A 20,181-nucleotide genomic window follows, 5' to 3' on the forward strand; every position below is an offset into this window, starting at 1 on the left:
CAATCAAGGGCAGGAGAAATAGAAGCAGCCACCCCCTTCAGCTCAGAAACGTGCCAAGGGCACTGGGTTGCAAATCTTTTTGTCCTTACCATCATCCCTCCACATGCGGATGATAGAGTTACATTTGGATAAGGCTTCAAAGATAATGCACACAGTGGTGTGTATAACACAAAATATGACATAATGAGACGATCAGTGTTGTTTGAAAACGTGGACCAAATAATCCAGGCAACCCAAAACATCCATCCCAACGCAGACAGAGAATTTCTGCTGCGGATTCAGACTCGGCCACAGACAGATTGAGTCCAGGCATACACAAGTAAGGACAATAAATACAGAAATAATGCTCCTTGGGACAAGATATTTGCTATTAATCTTTATTTGTATGACTGTTCTCTGGAACGCTCTTCCTTTTCAAAGCTAATTCTGAGACAAGTAGCATAAGGCACATACAAAGGAATACTTTTCTCATTATCACAAAGAGAAGTTCTATATTTTGAAATCTTTTTTTTCAGGGTATTAGTAAGAAGGCCTATTCATGCAGAGCAAAAAGAAAAAAAAAATACTAAGCAAAGGCCAAAAATGCCAGGCACATGAAGGTATGTATGAGTCTTCTTCACATTTAATTTCATGTTGATATGATTAAGTAGATATATCCATGTACATCTAAACATGTCTGATAGTGCAATTCCTCGGTGAACCCCGGATGTACTGAGAGAAATGTGCTAGCTTTGGGCCAAAGCATTTTGTTGAGTTTGGTTTGTGGGGAGATAGTTGAAGTGTTGCTTCATGCCTTGGGTTTTCTAAAAGAAAGAGAACATATTAGGGAAAAGACTGTTACAGAGAGGCAGAGAATGTTCACCACAATCTTCATTATTTAACATGCAATGTAGGGAAGTATTGCCTTTTATTCTATAACCACTGCTCGTCATTTGTTCCCAAGTGCAAAGAAAGGAAATTAAATTTTTCTCATGGAAAACCAGACAAGATTTATATCCGTTCTCTGTACTAGAACATATCAAACACCATAAGAAAGTCAGCATCTCCAGTTACAGTTTCTCCACTGCATTTTCATGGCAAATGGAGAGGCTGAATTTACAGCTTAGTCCTGGAGGAGGAAATTTTAATGGTCCTTGGCTAGACTAGAGGACAGTATTAAGTAGCGGCCTTTAGGAGATAGAATTCAGTCTCATCTATATATTATTTCTCCTGGAGCATCAATTTAGCATCAAACACAGACAATGAGAATTCTTTCGTAGTTCTATTCATTGCCATGTTCTCCCTAAAACCATCTTTCAAATAAAATGCCTGCAAGATTCATGAGCTATGAGATGGATTTGTCTTTGTGTGACCAGAAACCAGGCAAGGAAAGGGTTAATGAAAATCTGATGCATAACTAAACACAGTCTGTCAAACGTTTTCCAGATAAGAAGAAAATTAAAGGTGCTGTTTTTCAGAAGTTGATGTCCTAGTGTTTGCAGATGTTGCCATCCTACAGTGAAACTTACACGGTTGCAGCAGGACACCTGCAAATTGATCCAGCTCTAAGTGTCCAAAAGTTACCTCAGACCTGTTATGTAATAGCATGTTGCATTGAGCTCATTATGTAAGGCCTGCACACGTGCCCTGATTAGGCCCAGCCGTTACACAGTTGTAACATATCCTCTGCATTCTGGTGTATAAGACCTCCACCTGCATTAAGCTGGGGGGTGGGGGTGGGGGATACTGCTTTGGGAGCTATCCCCAATGTTTTCCATTGCTTGTGCAAGCAATAAACCTTTTTCTTCACCCACTTCAGCCTTGGTTGTGATTTTTGGCTCTGCACTCACCAAGAGATGGACCCACTGAGTTCAGTTACATTTGGAAGCTGAATGGTTTGCTGAAATCTGATTGCATTGCCATGTTGCATTTTAAAGAGGACATGGAATCTTTCCATGGGTCAGGCATGGGATTTAGGGAGCTGTCTGATTCACTCCTTCGCTGTCAGGCATTTTGACCTCAGAAGAGACTACTATGGATTGGCTTCCAAACTAGAAGCCATCAGAGAAACAAGCAAAATGTGCTGGCCACAGCTGTAGTTGCCTTTTTTTTTTTGACTCAGCCTATAAAGCCATCTGGCTACATGAAGGATTCTCTCTCAGCTGTGCCATTTCACATTCAATATTTTTTTATAATTACCAATTTAAAATTGCATAATTTTTTACTGAGTTCACATTGGTTTAAAACATTTAAATTGTATAATTTTTAAAGAACTTTACAAGCAAAGTGAATAGAAATGGATTCAAACAGTACATATGAGTCCTTTACTGTTTGGGAGTTTTTTTGGTATAAGGATAAATGTCAGCATATTTTCCTTTCCCACCATTCTTCAGAGAGAATTTCTAAAAGCAAACTTGCTGATTTTCTTTTTTTCAAAACTGTGTCCCAACCCATTCCTTAGAAATGTGATTAGGGACACTAATTAGATAGACAACAGACTTCTCAATAGTAACAACAGAAAAAAATTTAAAATAAAATAAAATAAATGAGATCGCTTCCAAAATGACCATCATTAGGCCTTAAAGTGGAGGTCTCTGTGTCCAGAACATGAAAGAGACCATCCAGGAAAACATCAAATGATGGGCTGGATTCACCTTGTAATTTAAATAAACGAAAGATGAAATTTTCATGGTCTAATAATAAATAGTGATGGCTACTCTCACCAGCTCCAAGATTTCCTAAAAATATATTGTGGGTTTTTTTATATTAGCTTTTTATTTACAAGTGTAAGTATATTAAGTGGGGAGAGTCACACTATTCAAATTGGTCTTTGGTACATAGAGCAGTGGTTTGCATTAGCCAATCTTTATAAAGCACCAGAGATTTCTTCTTCCTTCTCCAACTGAACCCTTGTGCCCACCCTTCACCAGACAGGCTCCAATTTATCGCAGAGCTTTGCTGAAGACCTACTGTGTGCTTCAATGCTTATTCCCTCATTCTCTCCTCCTTCCCCACTCTACAATATCAACAGCCCAAAAATCTGTCCTACATGTTTCAGTAGAGGCATAATAGGGACAGTAAGGAGACTAAAAAACTGTTTAAGTTTAAAAAAGAACCCCTATAGCACCAGGGCAAACTGTAATCCTCACTGCCCTGGAGAATAAACCGCTGCCTCAAATTTGGTTGCAAGGTTGAATAATATTAATAATAGTACAATATTTACATAGGTATTTTGCTAAATGTCTGGTAAAACCAGATATTTTTATAGCACGTAATGATCTTAGGTGTTTTCACACATCCCATCTATCTGTATAGCCCACAATATTTGAGCATGTCCCCCAGGTCCTCAATATCCACTAACATTAGACACTATCACTATCTTATTAATATATTGACACGGCGCTTACCACACTGTTAAGAATTACATAATTATTTTTCATCATCGATAGAAGTTTAAAACTGCAAGGCAGCAAGCTTACTTGTCAAAGGTTCCTAGAGCGACTTCACCGTGTTCCATGCTGTTTCTACACGAATGTTGTGGTTAATATTTAATAAACGAAAACGTAATATCAAGCACTTGTCACTAAATCTCTAGCAGCAATATTTTTCTTTCATGAACAGCCAACTTTGTGATTTTTTAACGCTATAATGTACTGCCATCATTATGAACACCGATTGTCATTCCCCTATAGATATGCAAGTATATTGGTCAGCAGAGGAGTCTAGGTAATAGGATGCTGACAACAGAACATTTCCTGTACCTTCACTTAAATAAAGGTCACAGAGAGGCAGAGGAGGAAATAGGTACAAAGCAAACTCTTCCTTGCCTCAAAGGTATGCTTTTTCCTTGAAATCATGTCAACCACAGCCTTCCATGCCCTAGCGCACAAGAAGTGGGTCAGATAGAGTTCATCAGCCCTGCGGCTCCAGAAAGGGGCAGCCCAGGACCTCAGGAAGAGAGACAGACAGACTTGAATTGGAATCCACTTCTCCTATTACCACGTGAAATGTAATGTAGACTGCATACTGTAAAAAAGTTTTCAACCCCAGAGTTACGCAACTACCTGGAAAAGTTGAAGAAATCAAGCATGAAAAGGCCTAAGACTCTTCTTCTTCTTCTCCTGCCTCTTCTTCTCCTGCGTCTTCTTCTTCTCCTTGTTCGGCTTCCTCTTCCTCTGCTTCCCCTTCTGCTCCCCCCTCGGTTACTTCTTTCGTCTTATTTTAACAAAAATTACATGATCATTGAGGAGTGTAAGGGTCAAAAGATACAGAGAGGAAAGGATTGTAAAATCTCAGGCTAGAGCTGAGGGCCTCCCACATCCCCCACCCAACACACAGACACCAAACACATACCACACACCCAACACACACACCACACACCCAACACATACACAACACACAACACACGTACCCCCAACACACACACCATCCACCCAACATAAACACACCCAACACATACACAACACCCATCACACGCAACACATAACATATATACAACACACACGATATACATACAACACACACACACACTCAACACATATACCATACACAACACACATACACAAAAAACACACACAACATACATGCAAGACAAACACACACACACACACACACACACACACACACACACACACACACACAAAGACATCATCTTTCCAAACACAGACCCCGCAGTTTGGAATGGTGCTGAAGAGCAGTACATTAATTCTAATGGGTTTCATGATTTCTCTTAAGCAGAGTCTTCACTCATATTAAAAGACTAATGTCATCAAATTATCTTTAAAAATTCAGAAGGCAGTTAGATGAATAAAATACAAAATGAATCTCAGCAAATAGAATTTTGTCAGAAAGGATGAAGCTTTTAAATTTATAAGCTGGTTATATCTCATTATAACAAGTTAATTTCTTCAAACCAAAGTTATCAGCAACCTATACCTTTAATCTGAAATTACTTCCAAATTAATAGTATGTTTGTCTTATTTTTATATATAAAAATGGAATTTTTAAAAACAGAAGCTTGCCTAGCAAGAGAGAAACTAAAGAAATAATTATTGGAAAGATATAACTTATAGATAATGAAAAATCACAGTATAGAATAGGCTAGAAATAATCTTTAGGCCTAAGAATAGTAATTAGTTTGATACATAACATTAAAAACAGTGAAGCAGATCTATATTTACTGCCCCTCCTCAAAAAATATAGATATATTATGTGAAAAAAAAGTAGATTACAGAAGAGTATTCATCAAGGTTTGATAAATATATGTGTGTGTGAGTGTGTAGTTAGTGGTTATCTCTGGGTAATGGGATTAAAAGCTATTTTTATTTTCTTCTTTTATCTGTATTTTCTAAATGTTCTGTAAAAATTATGAACTATTTTGTAATTTTAAAAATCAACAAAAGTTTCTCTGGAGAGTTTCTTTTGACATTTGGGACCTTTTTTTAACATTGATAACTGTCCATAAAACACCTAGATAATACATGTGACTTTTGGTAAATTATTCTCCCTACCCTTGAATTCTCCATTTTAATTTAGCTCTCTGATTAGCATTTTAAAATGATTAATCCAAAAATGTTCAAAAACAGTATTCTTAAAACTCTTGATTACAATGAAAGTAACTGAGATTTAGCTAACATGAGGGGAGAGAATACGAGGAGAGAGAATCCGAGAATGTCGCTTTGGACCTGCCCTTAGAATTCACTAACATTCTCTAACTTATTCATCTCCACACTCACATAATTACATCCCTATTAGGGCTTAAATTTAAAACTCCCCGTATCCCAACTAATAAACCGCAGATTCCACAGGCAAGCAGCTGGGTAAGAATCTCAATTCTGCTTCATTTTGACACATAACGCCTCTTCCACGTTGTCAGCAACAGGAAAGGAGCATGCTGACCTTGCAGTGCTGAATTAATGAAAATTATCGTGAAGCTCCTTAAAATGAAGTCCTCCCCAATGCCTACTAGGAAGCAAAACAAAATTTCTCAAACAAGAAAAAGATCATTCTTTGAAACTTTCAAAATAAAACTAATAGAATGTTTCAACATGCAGGAAAGGAATGGAAAGGAGAGGATTCATTTGTGAAAACAAACTGAGTTTAAGAGCTTCCTCCATCTCAACGCTCTCTCTTTCTCCCTACTTACTTCCCATTACTCATTTCAGTCACCAAAAGAAAATCAAGGGCTTTTTTTTTAATCAAACACAAGTTCCTAATGTAAAGTAAACGTTATTGTCTTTGAAATTAGATGGACTATTTATGACGAGCATTAAAACAGTAGGAGTCCTTGCAATTGACCTCCATCTGGCAACACATCAGATTACCTAGAACCTATGTTCTAATCCAGTGGTTCTCAGACTTGACGGAGCATCACAGTCACCTGACAGGCTTGTGAAAACACAGTCTGCTGGGCTCCACCTCAGAGCTTCTGATTCAGGAGATCTGGGGCAGGGCCTGAAAATGCTTATTCCTAGAGGTTCCCAGGTGAGGCTGATGCTACTGCTCCATGAGCCCCACTTTGAGAACCTCTGCTGTAGTCTATACGCGCTCTCTTAAATCACGCTGATTGATAACCAGAGCATGGTGAACACTCACAACTAGTAGGTTTGGCATCACCACCCACTGAAATCTTCATTTACCAGTGTGGGTTACGTTCATTCCCACCCTTGTGTATGCAAGGTAGAGCCCTGTTATAATTATATAACTTAAATAAACATCCTGAAAATCAATGAAATGTGAACGTGAAAATAATGTTTTCTTCTATATAAACTTAATGGAATATTTTGGAAAGACCCAATATATGTAAGTAACCTTAAGAACTTATCAAATAAGGTGTCAAAAAAGGTGGGTGGCAGGAAGACTCATAAAATCTGGAGACATTATGCACCTAGATCGCTTTGCAGGTGTCTTTAAACTTCTGCTCTATTTTAAAGAAACCAAACCTAGAATTTCTAGATGGACAAATGAGTATGTTTATGTTAGAAAGACAACAAGTAATTCTAATCAGTGGATTCTTATTTAGTGAAAAGGTCTTCATCTTGCATCAAAAAAATTGGCAGTAAATACACGTTTATATATTTCAGGTCAAAATAAACATTTAAGGCCCCTACATTCTTATGATTTACCACTTTAATTGACTTCTTCATTTCATCAAAGAAACTCCAGCTCCAAACACAGGATAGGAGGTCTTCTACTGTACCTGGGAATGTTGGTTATTATTTAAGCATAGACTCTATAAACAAACACGTCAGCCAGGCCAACGATAGTTTAAATTATGTTGCAGAGGATAAATTTTATTCCTTTAAATTTTATCCTTAATACTGTTTTCTAATTTGTGTGTGTGTGTGTGTGTGTGTGAGGAAGATCAGCCCTGAGATAACATCTGATGCCAATCCTCCTCTTTTTGCAGAAGAAGACTGGTCCTGAGCTAACATCCGTGCCCATCTTCCTCTACTTTATATGGGACGCCACCACAGCATGGCTCAACAAGCAGTGCGTCGGTGTGTGCCCAGGATCCGAACCGGCGAACCCCGGGCCGCAGCAGCGGAGTGCGTGCACTTAACTGCTTGCGCCACCAGGCCAGCCCCTCTAATTTTTCTTTTAATGTTGTAATTGTACTTTTAAATCTTATACACTCAGTACTCATAATTTTTTAATACTTTCTTCTTATTTTTTGTAATTCTTAACCTTTTATCTTGATTCTCTTCTATTTCAGTTCTTATTCTACCTTTATTCATTTAAGACATCTCTTTCTTAAATTCTTCTTCTTATTGAATGTATATGTTTCTTTTACATCCCTAATTTTAATTATTTTTATAATCTTTTCTTTCTTGTTGCTGGTGTTTTTTCTTATGGCCATAGGAGGGATGGCAGAGAGGAAGGCGATGCCCAAAACAGGGAATTGGAGGCTCTTATATCGCTATGTGATCTCTCATCCCTATCAATCCTGGCTCCTAAAAATGAAGACTCTCAACCTCAGCTCTATCAGACAACCTGAAGGCATGCCAGTGCCCAGCCCTGGAGGGTCTTATTCACTGGCTGAGGGAGGCAGGCTTCTGGAGGTTCAAAACACCACAGCTGATTCTAATGCACACACACAGGGGGTGAGAACCACTGTTCTAATATACCCTCAAGTTGGGCAGGCAGGTTAAAAATTCTTTGACCTAAAAGATGTTTTTATTAAGCACAACTATTAAATATGCTACTGTACCTCTTCCGTTGCTGTCTCTCCCTCTTCTTCCTTAGGTCCAAAATAAAATTAAAGAAAAAATATAAATTCACATAAATATTAAGTTGAATCTAAAAATTAAGTGAACTATAATAAATACATGTTCATCAAAATGAAATATATTAATTTATCGATAAAATATATAAATAGCAAAGATATAATAAGTGAGCAATGCCTACTTATTTCATACATTATATTTCAAGCCCTCGGAATACTCTGAGATTAAGACATTTTTCCACCACTCACATGCCTGAGACAATAAAATTATTTAGTAATACTGCTTAATTATATGTCTAATTCTTTCTCTATATCTAAAGCATATTGCAGATCTATAGAGCTATCTAGTAAAATTCAGACCATATATGTAAGCAGTTAGAAAACTGGAACAAAATTATGTCTTTCCTGCCTGTATGTCCTTACAAGGATGCCTTTACTTCAGCTTTGAACCTATTAATAAAAGTAGATCAAAAACTTTTCCTCCATCAGAACAAAATGATAACACTTCTGAACCACGTAGTATTTAAACACTGATTTTTGGTTAAAGGGAGAAACTTGCAAGGTAAGAGAGGGTGAGGTCATCACAGGCTCAGACAGGTCTCCATTCTGCCAGCCCACTGGAATTTCTATTTCTCCAAGATCAAAGAAATAGGACCAGGCTATAACTCCTAAAAATGCAAAGAAATAAGAGCTTTTCCATCCCTTTCCAAAATGGCCCTATGATAAACCTCTCTGAGACCAGAGTACTACAATTGCTGTAATTAAGTGGAGAGATGTGGTTCCAAAGAACAGTCCCTAAAACTTCCTAATGCCTTACAACTCAGGCATTTAGCTCATGGAATCTTGGACTGGGAGCGTGGAAAGTAATCTTGCAGTCGCGTATATCCTCTCACCCAGTCTCTTCTTTGGACAGATGAGGACACCAAGACCACAAAGTCAAGCAATTTGCCAAAAGTCACAGGACAAGTAAGTAACACAATTGGGACTCACATCAAGGTTCCTGGTTCCTGAGTGTCCTTCCTACTCTACCAGGCTGCGTCTCAAGATTAGTAACAGAAAAGGCAAAATCATGGAAGACAAGTGATAGAGGACCCACCACACTGCCACATTCCCTGGCCCACCCTCTTGTTCTTGGCCAGTTCTGAAACAATACTCTCAGATTTCTGAGGTGGGCATAGAAAATGCAGTATATGAAAGCCTGATCCAGCTGGCCAAGGCTGAGTCAGCCCAAGAGGTTCTTCCAGCACTGAGAATCTCCAAACTAATCTTTACATTAAACACCACTGGCAACACACCAAGTTTTAGTGCTAACATAATGTCCAGGAAAAGAGAGTCCTGCACTTGTTGCAAAATTCAGGTGTTGATTTCTCAGTGGTATGTTGCCTGTATCTCTTTAACATTGCCTAATTCTGCCCATGCCTTGTCCCTCCCCTGCCATGACAGCCATCTTCTCTCACCAGGGTTACATCGCCTCTAGTCTTCCTTATCTCCAACTTGTTCTCCACATGGTAGCCAGAGATACTGTTCTTAAAAGACAACAAACCTTACCATGCTGCCCTTGCGTTTAAAAACTTGCATCCTTTCAGAAAGACAAACACTGTATGATCTCACTCATATGTGGAATATAAACTAACACATGGACAGAGAAAACTGTATTGTGGTTACCAGGAGCAATGGGGGTGGGGGGTGGGGGGTGGGCACAAGGGGTGAAGGGAGTCATATATATGGTGATGGACAAACAAAAATGTACAACCCAAAATTTCACAATGTTAAAAACTATTAAAACATCAATTAAAAAAAAAGAAATGGGAATAAAAATTAAAATCCATCAGCTTGGCAAAGAAAAAAAAAAACAAAAACTTCCATCCTTTCAAGATTAATCCACAATCCTTAGAATGGTTGAAAGGCCATCACAATCTAGACTCTGCTTGCCCTTCTAGCCTCAAAACTCTTTCTTTCAGCCATACGGATCACATGCAATTTTTGCACATCAGCCACACCTTCCAGGACACTGCTTAAAACAATATTTGAAAGGAAGACTTTCCTGACCCATCAGGCTGAGTTAGGGGACCCCTTTATCTACTCTCATAATCATCATTTACTTATCTGTCTCCCTGACTAGTCTGTGTACTCCTTAGGACATGATCTGTGTCTTATTCGTTTTTGGATCTCTAGGAGCCAGCCATTGTCTGGAACCAAGGGGTAAGCACAATATATGTGTTAAGTGACTGGATAAATGAACATATAAAATCTGCTATGAATTCTTTGGCTCACAAAGAACATTAATTTTCTTCTTATCCACATGAGATCTTAATAAAATTCACAATACACAACATAGAATTATCAACTATGTAGAGTTTCATATTTTTCTAAATCCAATTATTTGTATTAACTGGATTCAGTTGAAACAAATGCATTAACAAGATATACACTATAAAAAATGGAGTTATCCTTAGAGCTATCCTGGAGGGCAGTAGGGGGTTTTACAGAAATAAGTGCTAGTCTCAACTTTTACAGGTTAGCTAGCAGCAATTATCGAGAGACCTAGGACTCTTTATCAATATCTGATTTGACCTTAATTTCTTGAAAGAGACAAAAAATAGAGAAAGTAATTGCTCAGAGAATTTACAGAAATACTAAGCCTTAAATGGTCAAGTAAGCTTTGAAAGAACCCTGGATATTACCATCACCAGCCCTGCCAGAACATAAGCTCTGGGGAAGCAGGGACTTTGTCATTTTCATTGCTCCATCCTCAGTCTCTGGAATTCTGCCTGGCATGTGGCAGCACTCAATCTGTCAATAAAATGTCGAATGAATGCATTTATGTATGCTACTCCTGCCCCAACCTCTTAGGAGGAGGTGGGATACAGCAGTTAAATAAAAACTTAAACTTTCATCCTTGGCTCACAGAATTAAAAAGTATAAGAACTGGGCAGATCTTTAAAAGTCATCTACAAGTGACATCAGCATCATGGTGGAGTGAGAGGTTCCCTTTGTCTCTCCCCTCTAAATTACAACCAAACATCCATTGACTAACAGAGGATTCTCTACATAGTACAACAGGATGCCTAAGAGATCCAGGCAGCTATACATCTGAAGGTGGGTGGACTGGACCCCTGGGAAGCAGTGGAATTAGAGGAGCAGCCCCCTCCCTTACCCTGGTGACAGCGATTCAGGAACACAGATCCTCCTGTAGCAGCCTGCGTGACTGTGAGTGGAGGTGAGGGCAGCCCAGCCCCATACAGCCAAACACAGGTGGGGTGACGGCAGCCACTCACATGCATACACCTGGGAGGCAGTGATAGCTTGCGTACAAACGCCCAAGCAGTGGTGGTGACTGGGGGCAGCCCCACACTCAAGCAAACACCCCTGGGGCAGCTGCAGCAGCAGTCAGCAGCAGCTCCATGCACACATGCACAAACACCCCTGGGGCAGTGGCTCTGTGCATGCATGAACGCCCAAGGGTTAGTGGCAGCAGCACAGTGGTGGGCCTGCCCCATAACAGGTAGTAGAGTGGTGGCAGAGGCAGCAGCCAGACCTGCACCACTGCAAGCAGACATCGTGGGAGCACCCAGCCCCCAGTAAAGGCACTCCCGACACCAACTCCACTAGCAGCAATGCCTACATACAAGTCCCTGGGTCCCTGGGCTCCCACCAGTGACAGCGACACTCGTGAACCCAGCAGCCCTGGCAGCTATGCAACCAGCACCCCCATACAACTGGGGAACAGCAACACAGGTGGTACATGGGACAACAGCATCCGAGCCCATGGAGAACCAGGTGAGGAACACAAGACCCAGGCAGCCAGAACCAAAGTAACCAAAGCCATACCCAAATAAGAGAAGGTGATTATTACCACAAATAGGCCAGCAGAGGATCAATTCACCAAACACCATGAAGAACTACAGTAAGATGGCAGAATATAAAGAAAAGGACAACTCTTCAGAAACCAAATCTGATGTCACATAAATTTACAATCTAACTGACAGAAATTTCAAAATAGCAGTCATAAAGAAACTCAGCGAGTTACAAGAAAACTCAGTTCAATGAGCTCAGGAATAAAATTAATGAACAGAAGGAATACTTCAACAAACAGACTGAAACTTTAAAAAAAAATCAAATAGAAATTCGGTAGACGAAGAACACAATCGATGAGATAAAAAATAATGTAGAAAGCATGAAAAATAGACCAGATCTTATAAAGGAGAGAGAGAATTAATGACCTCAAAGATAGAAATATAGAAATGATTCAGGTGGAGGAGGAGAGAGAACTAAAATTTTTAAAAAATAAATTCTTCAAGAAATATCTGACTTAATCAGGAAAAGCAACATAAAGATTATAGGTATCCCAGTGGGTGAAAAGAGGGAGAAAGGAGCAGAGAGCTTATTCCAAGAAATAACAGCTGAGAACTTCCCAAACCTGAAGAAGGAACTAGACATGCAAGTACATGAAGCCAGTAGAACTCCTAATATCAATGCAGAAAGATCTTCTCCAAGGCATATAATACTAAAACCGTCAAAAGTCAATGAAAGAAAAAATATTAAGGGCAGCAAGACAGAAGAAAATAACCTACAAAGGAACCCTCATCAGGTTTTCAGCAGTTTTCTAAGCAGAAAACTTAAAGGCTAGGAGAGAGTGGAATGATATGTTCAAAATACTGAAAGACAAAAACTATCAGCCAAGAATGCTCTATCCAGTGAAATTATCCTTCAGATATGATACAGAAATAAAAGCTTTCCCAGAGAAACAAAAGCCAAGGGAGTTCATTGCCACTAGACCCACCCTACAAGAAATGTTGAAGGGAGCCCTCCTACCTAAAACAAAAAGGCAAAGGGTTACAGAGCATTGACCAAGGAGATAAACAGACAAAATCAGAAAATCGCAGCTCTACATCAGAATAGGTTAGCAAACATTTAATTATAATGTACAGGATAAAGGGAAAGAAAGCATAAAAAATAACTATAAATGCTTCACTTTGGTCACAAACTCACAATACAAATAAGAATAATTTGTGACAAGAAAAACAGAAGGGGAGGAGGAAAGGGATGGAACTTGCATAGGCTAATGGAGATAAGAGGCTATCAGAAAAAGGACTATCTCATCTATGAGATCTTTTATACAAACCTCATGATAACCACTAAACAAAAATCAGAATAGAGTCATAAATCATAAATAATAAGAAAACCATCACAGAAAACCATCAAATGGAAAAGGCAGGCAGAAATACAAGGAAAAAGAAACAATGGAAATATAGAACAACGAGAAAATAAGGGATAAAATGGCAGTACTAAGCCCTCCTATATGAATAATTATTCTAAATGTAAACGGATTGAACTCATCAATCAAAAGACACAGAATGGCTGGAGGGATTAAAAAACAAGACCCAAAAATATGTTGGCTCCAGGAAACACATCTCCACTCTAAAGACAAACATAGACTCAGAGTGAAGGGATGGAAGATGATACTCCAAGGAAATGGCAAGCAAAAGAAAGCAGGTGTTGCCATACTTATATCAGACAAAGCAAATTTCAAGATAAAAAAGATAATGAAAGACAAACATGGGCACTATATAATGATAAAAAGGACACTCCACCAAGAAGACATAACACTTATTAATATATATGAACCTAACACAGGAGCACCAAAGTATATAAGGCAAAGTATATATTAACAGAGCCAAAGGGAGAAATTGACATCAACACAATAATAGTAGGGTACCTAACACTATTATCAATGGATACATTATCCAGACAGAAAGTTAACAAGAAAACAATGACCTGAAAAGAAACACTAGACCAGAAGGACTTAATAGATATATATAGAACATTCCCTCCAAAAACACAGAATACACGTTCCTCTCAAGTGCACATGGAGCATTCTCAAAGAAAGATCATATGTTGGGAAACAAGGCAAGCCGCATAAACTTAAGGAGATTGAAATCATATCAAGTATCTTTCCCAACCACAATGCTATGAAACTGGAAATCAACTACAAGAAAAAAGCTGGGAAAGTCACAAATATGTGGAGACTAAACAACATGCTACTGAACAACCACTGGATCAATGAAGAAATCAAAGAAGAAATTAAAAAAATACCTAGAGACAAAAGAAAATGAAAACACAACATACCAACTCTTATGGGATGCAGCAAAAGTGGTACTAAGAGGGAAATTTATATCAAGGCCTACCTCGAAAAACATGAAAAATCTCAAATAAGTAATCTTAAACTATACCTAAAAGACCTAGAAAAAGAAGAACAAACAAAGCCCAAAGTCAGCAGAAGGAGGGAAATAACAAAAGTCAAAGCAGAAACAAATGAAGTAGAGACTAAAAAACAATAGAAAGGCTCGAAGAAACTAAGAGCTGGTTCTTGGAGAAGATAAACAAAATTGACAAACCTTTAGCCAGATTCATTAAGTAAAAAAGAGAGAAGGCACAAATAAATAAAATCAAAAATGAAAGAGGAGAAATTACAATGGATACCACAGAAATACAAAGGATTATAAGAGAATACTACAAAAAGCTATATGCCAACAAATTGGATAACCTAGAAGAAATGGATAAATTCTTAGAATCATGCAACCTCCCAAAACTGAATAAAAAGAAATAGAGAATCTGAATAGACCAATCACAAGAGATTAAGACAGTAATCAAAAACCTCCCAAAAAACAAAAGCCCAGGACCAGATGGCTTCTCTGATGAATTCTACCAAACATTTAAAGAAGATTTAATACCTATCCTTCTCAAACTATTCCAAAATATTGAAGAGGACAGGACGCTTCCTAACTCATTCTGTGAGGCCAACATTACCCTGATACCAAACCAGACAAGGACAACACAAAAAAGGAAAACTACAGGCCAATGACATTGACGAACATAGATGCAAAAGTCCTCAACAAAACATTAGCAAATTGAATAGAGCAATACATTAAAAGGATCATACACCATGATCAAGTGGGATTTATTCCAGGGATACAGGGATGGTTCCACACCCACAAATCAATCAATGTGATACACCACATTAAAAAAAATGAGGAATAGAAGTCACATGATCATCTCAATAGGTGCAGAGAAAGCATTTGACAAGATCCAACATTCATTTATAATAAAAACTCTCAATAAAATGGCTACAGAAGGAAAGTACCTCAACATAATAAAGCCCATATATGACAAACCCACAGCCAACACCATACTTAATGGTGAAAAACTGAAAGCCATTCCTCTGAGAACAGGAACAAGACAAGGGTGCCCACTATCACCACTCTTATTCAACATAGTACTGGAAGTTTTAGCCAGAGCAATTAGACAAGAAAAAGAAATAAAAGGGATCCAAATTGGAAAGGAAGAAGTAAAACTCGCACTGTTTGCAGATGACATGATTCTATGTATAGAAAAGCCTAAAGAATCCACCAGAAAACTATTAGAAATAATCAACAACTACAGCAAAGTTGCAGGGTACAAAATCAACACACAAAATTCAGTTGCATTTGTATACACTAATAACGAAGTAATAGAAAGAGAAGTCAAGAGTACAATCCCATTGACAATCACAACAAAAAGAATAAAATACCTAGGAATAAATTTAACCAAGGAGGTGAAAGACCCATACACTGAAAACTATATGACATTATTGAAAGAAATCAAAGACATACAGAAATAAAAAGATATTCCATGCATGTGGATTGGAAGAATAAACATAATTAAAATGTCCACACTACCTAAAGCAACCTACAGATTCAGTGCAATCTTGATCAGAATCCCAATGACATTCTTCACAGAAATAGAACAAAGAGTCCTAAAATTTATATGGTACAACAAAAGACCCAGAATAGCCAAAGCAATCCTGAGAAAAAAGAATAAAGCTAAAGGTATCATAATCCCTGACTTCAAAATATACTACGAAGCTATAGTAATCAAAACAGCATGGTACTAGCAGAAAAACAGACACACATTTCAATGGAACAGAATTGAGAGCCCACAAATAAAATCACATATCTATGGACAGCTAATCTTCAAAAAGGAGCCAAGAACATACAATGGAAAAAGGAAAATCTCTTCAATAAATAGTGTTGGGAAAACTGCACAGCCATGAGCAAAAGAATGAAAGTAGACCATTATCTTATACCATACACAAAAATTAACTCAAAATGGATTAAAGACTTGAATGTAAGACCCAAAACCATAAAACTCCTAGAGGAAAATGTAGGCAGTACACTCTTTGACACTGGTCTTAACAATATCTTTTTGAATACCATATCTACTCAGGCAAAGGAAACAAAAGAAAAAATAAACAAATGGGACTACATCAGACTAAAAAGCTTCTGCAAGGCAAAGGAAACCATGAACAAAATGAAAAGGCAAGCCATCAACTGGAAGAAAATATCTGCAAATCATATATCTGACAAAGGGTTAATTTCCAAAATATATAAAGAACTCATACAACTCAACAACAATAAAACAAACAACCCGATCAAAAAAATGGGCAAAAGATATGAACAGACATTTTTCCAAAGAAGATACACAAATGGCCAACAGACACATGAAAAAAATGTTCAACATCACTAATTATTAAGGAAATGCAAATCAAAACTACAATGAGATAGAACCTTGCACCTGTCAGAATAGCAATAATTAACAAGACAAGAAATAAGAAGTGTTGGAGACATTGTGGAGAAAAGGTACATCCACTGCTGGTGGGAATGCAAACTCGTGCAGCCACTATGAAAAACAGTATGGAGAGTCCTCAAAAAATTAAAAATAGAAATACCATATGATCCAGCTATCCCACTACTGGGTATTTATCCAAAGAACATGAAATCAACAATTCAAAGAGATTTACACACTCTTATGTTCATTGCAGCATTATTCACAATAGCCAAGACGTGGAAGCAACCCAAGTGCCCATCAACAGATGAATGGATCAAGAAGATATGGTATATATACATATACAACAGCATACTACTCAGCCATAAAAAAAAGACAAAATCGTGCCATTTGCAACAACACGGATGGACCTCGAGGGTACTATGCTAAGCGAAATGAGCCAGAGTCTGACAAACACCGAATGATTTCACTCATATGTGGAAGATAAACACATGGATGAAAAGAACACATTAGTGGTTACCAGAGGGGAAGGGGGTGGGGAGAGGGTGAAAGGGGTAAACGCGGACATATGTAGGTGATAGATAAAAACTAGACTGTTGGTGGTGAGCACGATGGAGTCTATACAGAAACCGATATATAATAATGTACACCTGAAATTACACAATGTTGTAAACCAATACAACCTCAACAAAATAATTTTTTAAAAAAAAGAACTCACGTATGTACAATGCTTGAATTGACTTTTATGGTTGGAAAAAACTATATAGGCAAAATGTTTTTTAAAGATAATTATAATCACATGGTCAATTAAGCCAAGCTCTTGCAAGATCTTAGGTCAGGGTAGGAACCATTGACTTGACGAGGCTGCAACTTAAAATCATTTTACCTTGTTGTTCTTGTAAGAAAGCTAGTCAGGGGAAGCCTCAGAAGTGAGAAGTCTTAGAACCTTCACCAGCAGCTATTTTTGTTGGGAACTTGGCCAGGGAAGCAGACTGCTGATGCGGCTCATGGCCAGGACTAAGCACAGGTGTCGGCCGTGGTGAGTGTCAGGCAGTGGCCAGTTAGGACAGGTGCCTGGTGTGGAAGAAAGCCGAGGGCCAGCCCAAAGTGACCTCAGGAAGGCAGCTGGCCTCAGAATAGTTGGAGATCAGGGAAAAGAGCAGAGTTCTCTAGATCTTCGAGCACTACAAGGACCCAGCCTTAGACGTGCCAGGTCCTCGAGGACCTAAACCAACGTCTGCGTCTTGAGAAAGCAACTTTCCTCAAGACCGGTTTTGGAGGAAGCTGGGGTGATTTGCAGACCATAATGACGTAGTCAAGATCTTAAAAGATTTTGGAGAGGACCATTGAGTTGGCAAAGAATACAACTTAAAATAATTTTACCTCGATGAAAACCAAACACAAAGATGAACAAACTGCAACGTTTCTAGGGTTTCATAAAGTTCTCATGATGTCCCCAGTCTGCAGTTCCTTTCTTAGAGTGTGCCCAGAAGCTGAGGTGACCTCCTGCTTTCCTCTTTTATTCCTCAGGTACCATTCACAAGCCTCCCTTTTCCTCCTTAGCCTCTCATCCTCCCTGCGTCATCAGGGAAGGAGACCATGAAGTTCCCTCTCTACACGGGGTCCGAAGCTACAGGTAAGATCTTCTTAGACATGAATTCATGGTCTTTTCAACGTTCAACACCCTGCTTCCCAAGTGCTGCCCCAACTTGTCAGCAAGTAAATGATATGCATCTTCACAACCTGTGCTTAAAAACTCCAGGGGCTTGGGGAGGTGGCCAGGGGAAGTCCATGTCATTAGAGGAGATAATGGTTTCTGTCTCCATTTCTGATTTTTTTTAATCAACATAATATTCTTAGATGTATACTTCTCCCCAATAAAATGGCATTGTGTGTTTACAAGTGCGTAGAGTGAACATGTGCCATAGTTGAGATCAGAGGAACAAGCCCATGACTTAGACATTTGGCTGGTTTATCACACGGTTTAACACTACCACTGGCTGGAGGGACTTATCACCATTGCACATGAATGGAACACACAAATGAATGGTTTTTAACACACAAATGAAAGGTTTAAAAAAATAGTGAACACTGAATAAGGTCTGTAGTCTACTCAACAGAGATGCACCAGTGTCATATTCTTGGTTTCGATACTGTACTGGGCCATCTAAGATGTCACCATCAGGGAAACCAGGTGAAAGGGCACACAGCACTCTCTACTATGTCCCTGTGAGGCCATAATTATTTCAGAATAAAAGGTTAAAATACGTTTTGTATTCCTTGTCATGAATAGTGTGGCTGAATACCAGGATATGAGTTCTTGTTTTGTTCTCTCTACTACACAAAACTGGGGAGAGGGAGCAGAGTTACTGTCCCTCCCCATCCTCCAAGAAGATAGCCACATATTTGTTCTGGCTCTCTGCCCCTAGGGAAGAAATTATAGGCCTTGCTCTTCAAATTCCTGGGCTAACAGAGGCCATGAAGCTAGATGATCCCTGGAGTGTAGGCCTTGGAGTTGGGGAACAGAAGAGCCAGACTGAAGAGAGAAGGGGACAGAAGGAGGTGTAGTGCCACCCAGGCCCTGCTTGCACACAGAAGCTGCGCCAGGGACGACGGGGGCATTCAGATAGCACCTGGGCCCTCTGCATGGGGCAGCAACCATCTGTGGTCAGAGGCCTGGTCACTGTGAGGGGCATGTCCCTGTCCAGCCAGGGCAGAGGGCCTGACCCACGCAGAGGTACCAGCGCTCCACAGCTGCAACAGGCAGCAGAAAAGCCACATCACAACGTGATCACCACAGACCAAGAACCAGCGCTCCCTCCCCTTCCAGTCACCACTGAAGACTCCAGGGGGACTCTAAGTTCCTAGGGAGGAGAGGGTCTCCAAACAGATCACCCAGATTGAATTTCCTGCCAGCCATGAGGTGGAGGCATGAAGCAGATATAATGACGTCCAGAGAAATAAAAGAAGCTGACACTGTCTGCACACAAGTCTTAGGAACCCACTAATACTGTCACCGGGTGGGCTGGCTCGTTTTTCCAGGTTCTCCTTTCACGTCGCAAAAGAATTTGTGAGCAAACGTATGAAGTAAAGTTCAAAGCCAGAAGGGATTTATTAGCAAAGTGAAAATACACTCCGAGAGAGGGAGCAGGGAGGTTCGAGGTGAGCAACTGTGCCAAGCCTTGAGTAATTTTTAGGTTATAGAGATTGTGGAGGGCTACAGGAGGGGATTGAAGGGGGTCTGTCCAATTGGCTTGTTGCCCACTCCCTCACAGCGGGAGGGGGAGTTTTTCCCCTTAGATGGTCCTTGGCAGAACTGTCATGGTTTCCATCCCCTGCAAGGTGGGGGTCAAAACTGCAATGTAAATTTATTA

General features: G+C 39.3%; 1 protein-coding gene across 1 annotated transcript in view; it reads right to left on the bottom strand.

Annotated features, from left to right (window-relative positions):
* Positions 1–368: 368 nt before the first annotated feature.
* Positions 369–20,181, bottom strand: part of SH3BGR (SH3 domain binding glutamate rich protein) — a 66,359-nt gene continuing 46,546 nt past the window's right edge. The window contains exons 6-8 of the mRNA XM_004429615.3: positions 8,189–8,218; positions 4,044–4,194; positions 369–803 (exon numbers count right to left, since the gene is read on the bottom strand). Of these exons, the coding sequence (XP_004429672.1) occupies positions 4,078–4,194; positions 8,189–8,218 (147 nt within the window). The 3' untranslated portion in view covers positions 369–803; positions 4,044–4,077. The remainder of the gene's footprint in view (positions 804–4,043; positions 4,195–8,188; positions 8,219–20,181) is intronic.

Source organism: Ceratotherium simum, chromosome 27 (assembly GCF_057802395.1).
Source record: "Ceratotherium simum simum isolate JZ-2026a chromosome 27, ASM5780239v1, whole genome shotgun sequence".
Classification (NCBI taxonomy): domain Eukaryota; kingdom Metazoa; phylum Chordata; class Mammalia; order Perissodactyla; family Rhinocerotidae; genus Ceratotherium; species Ceratotherium simum.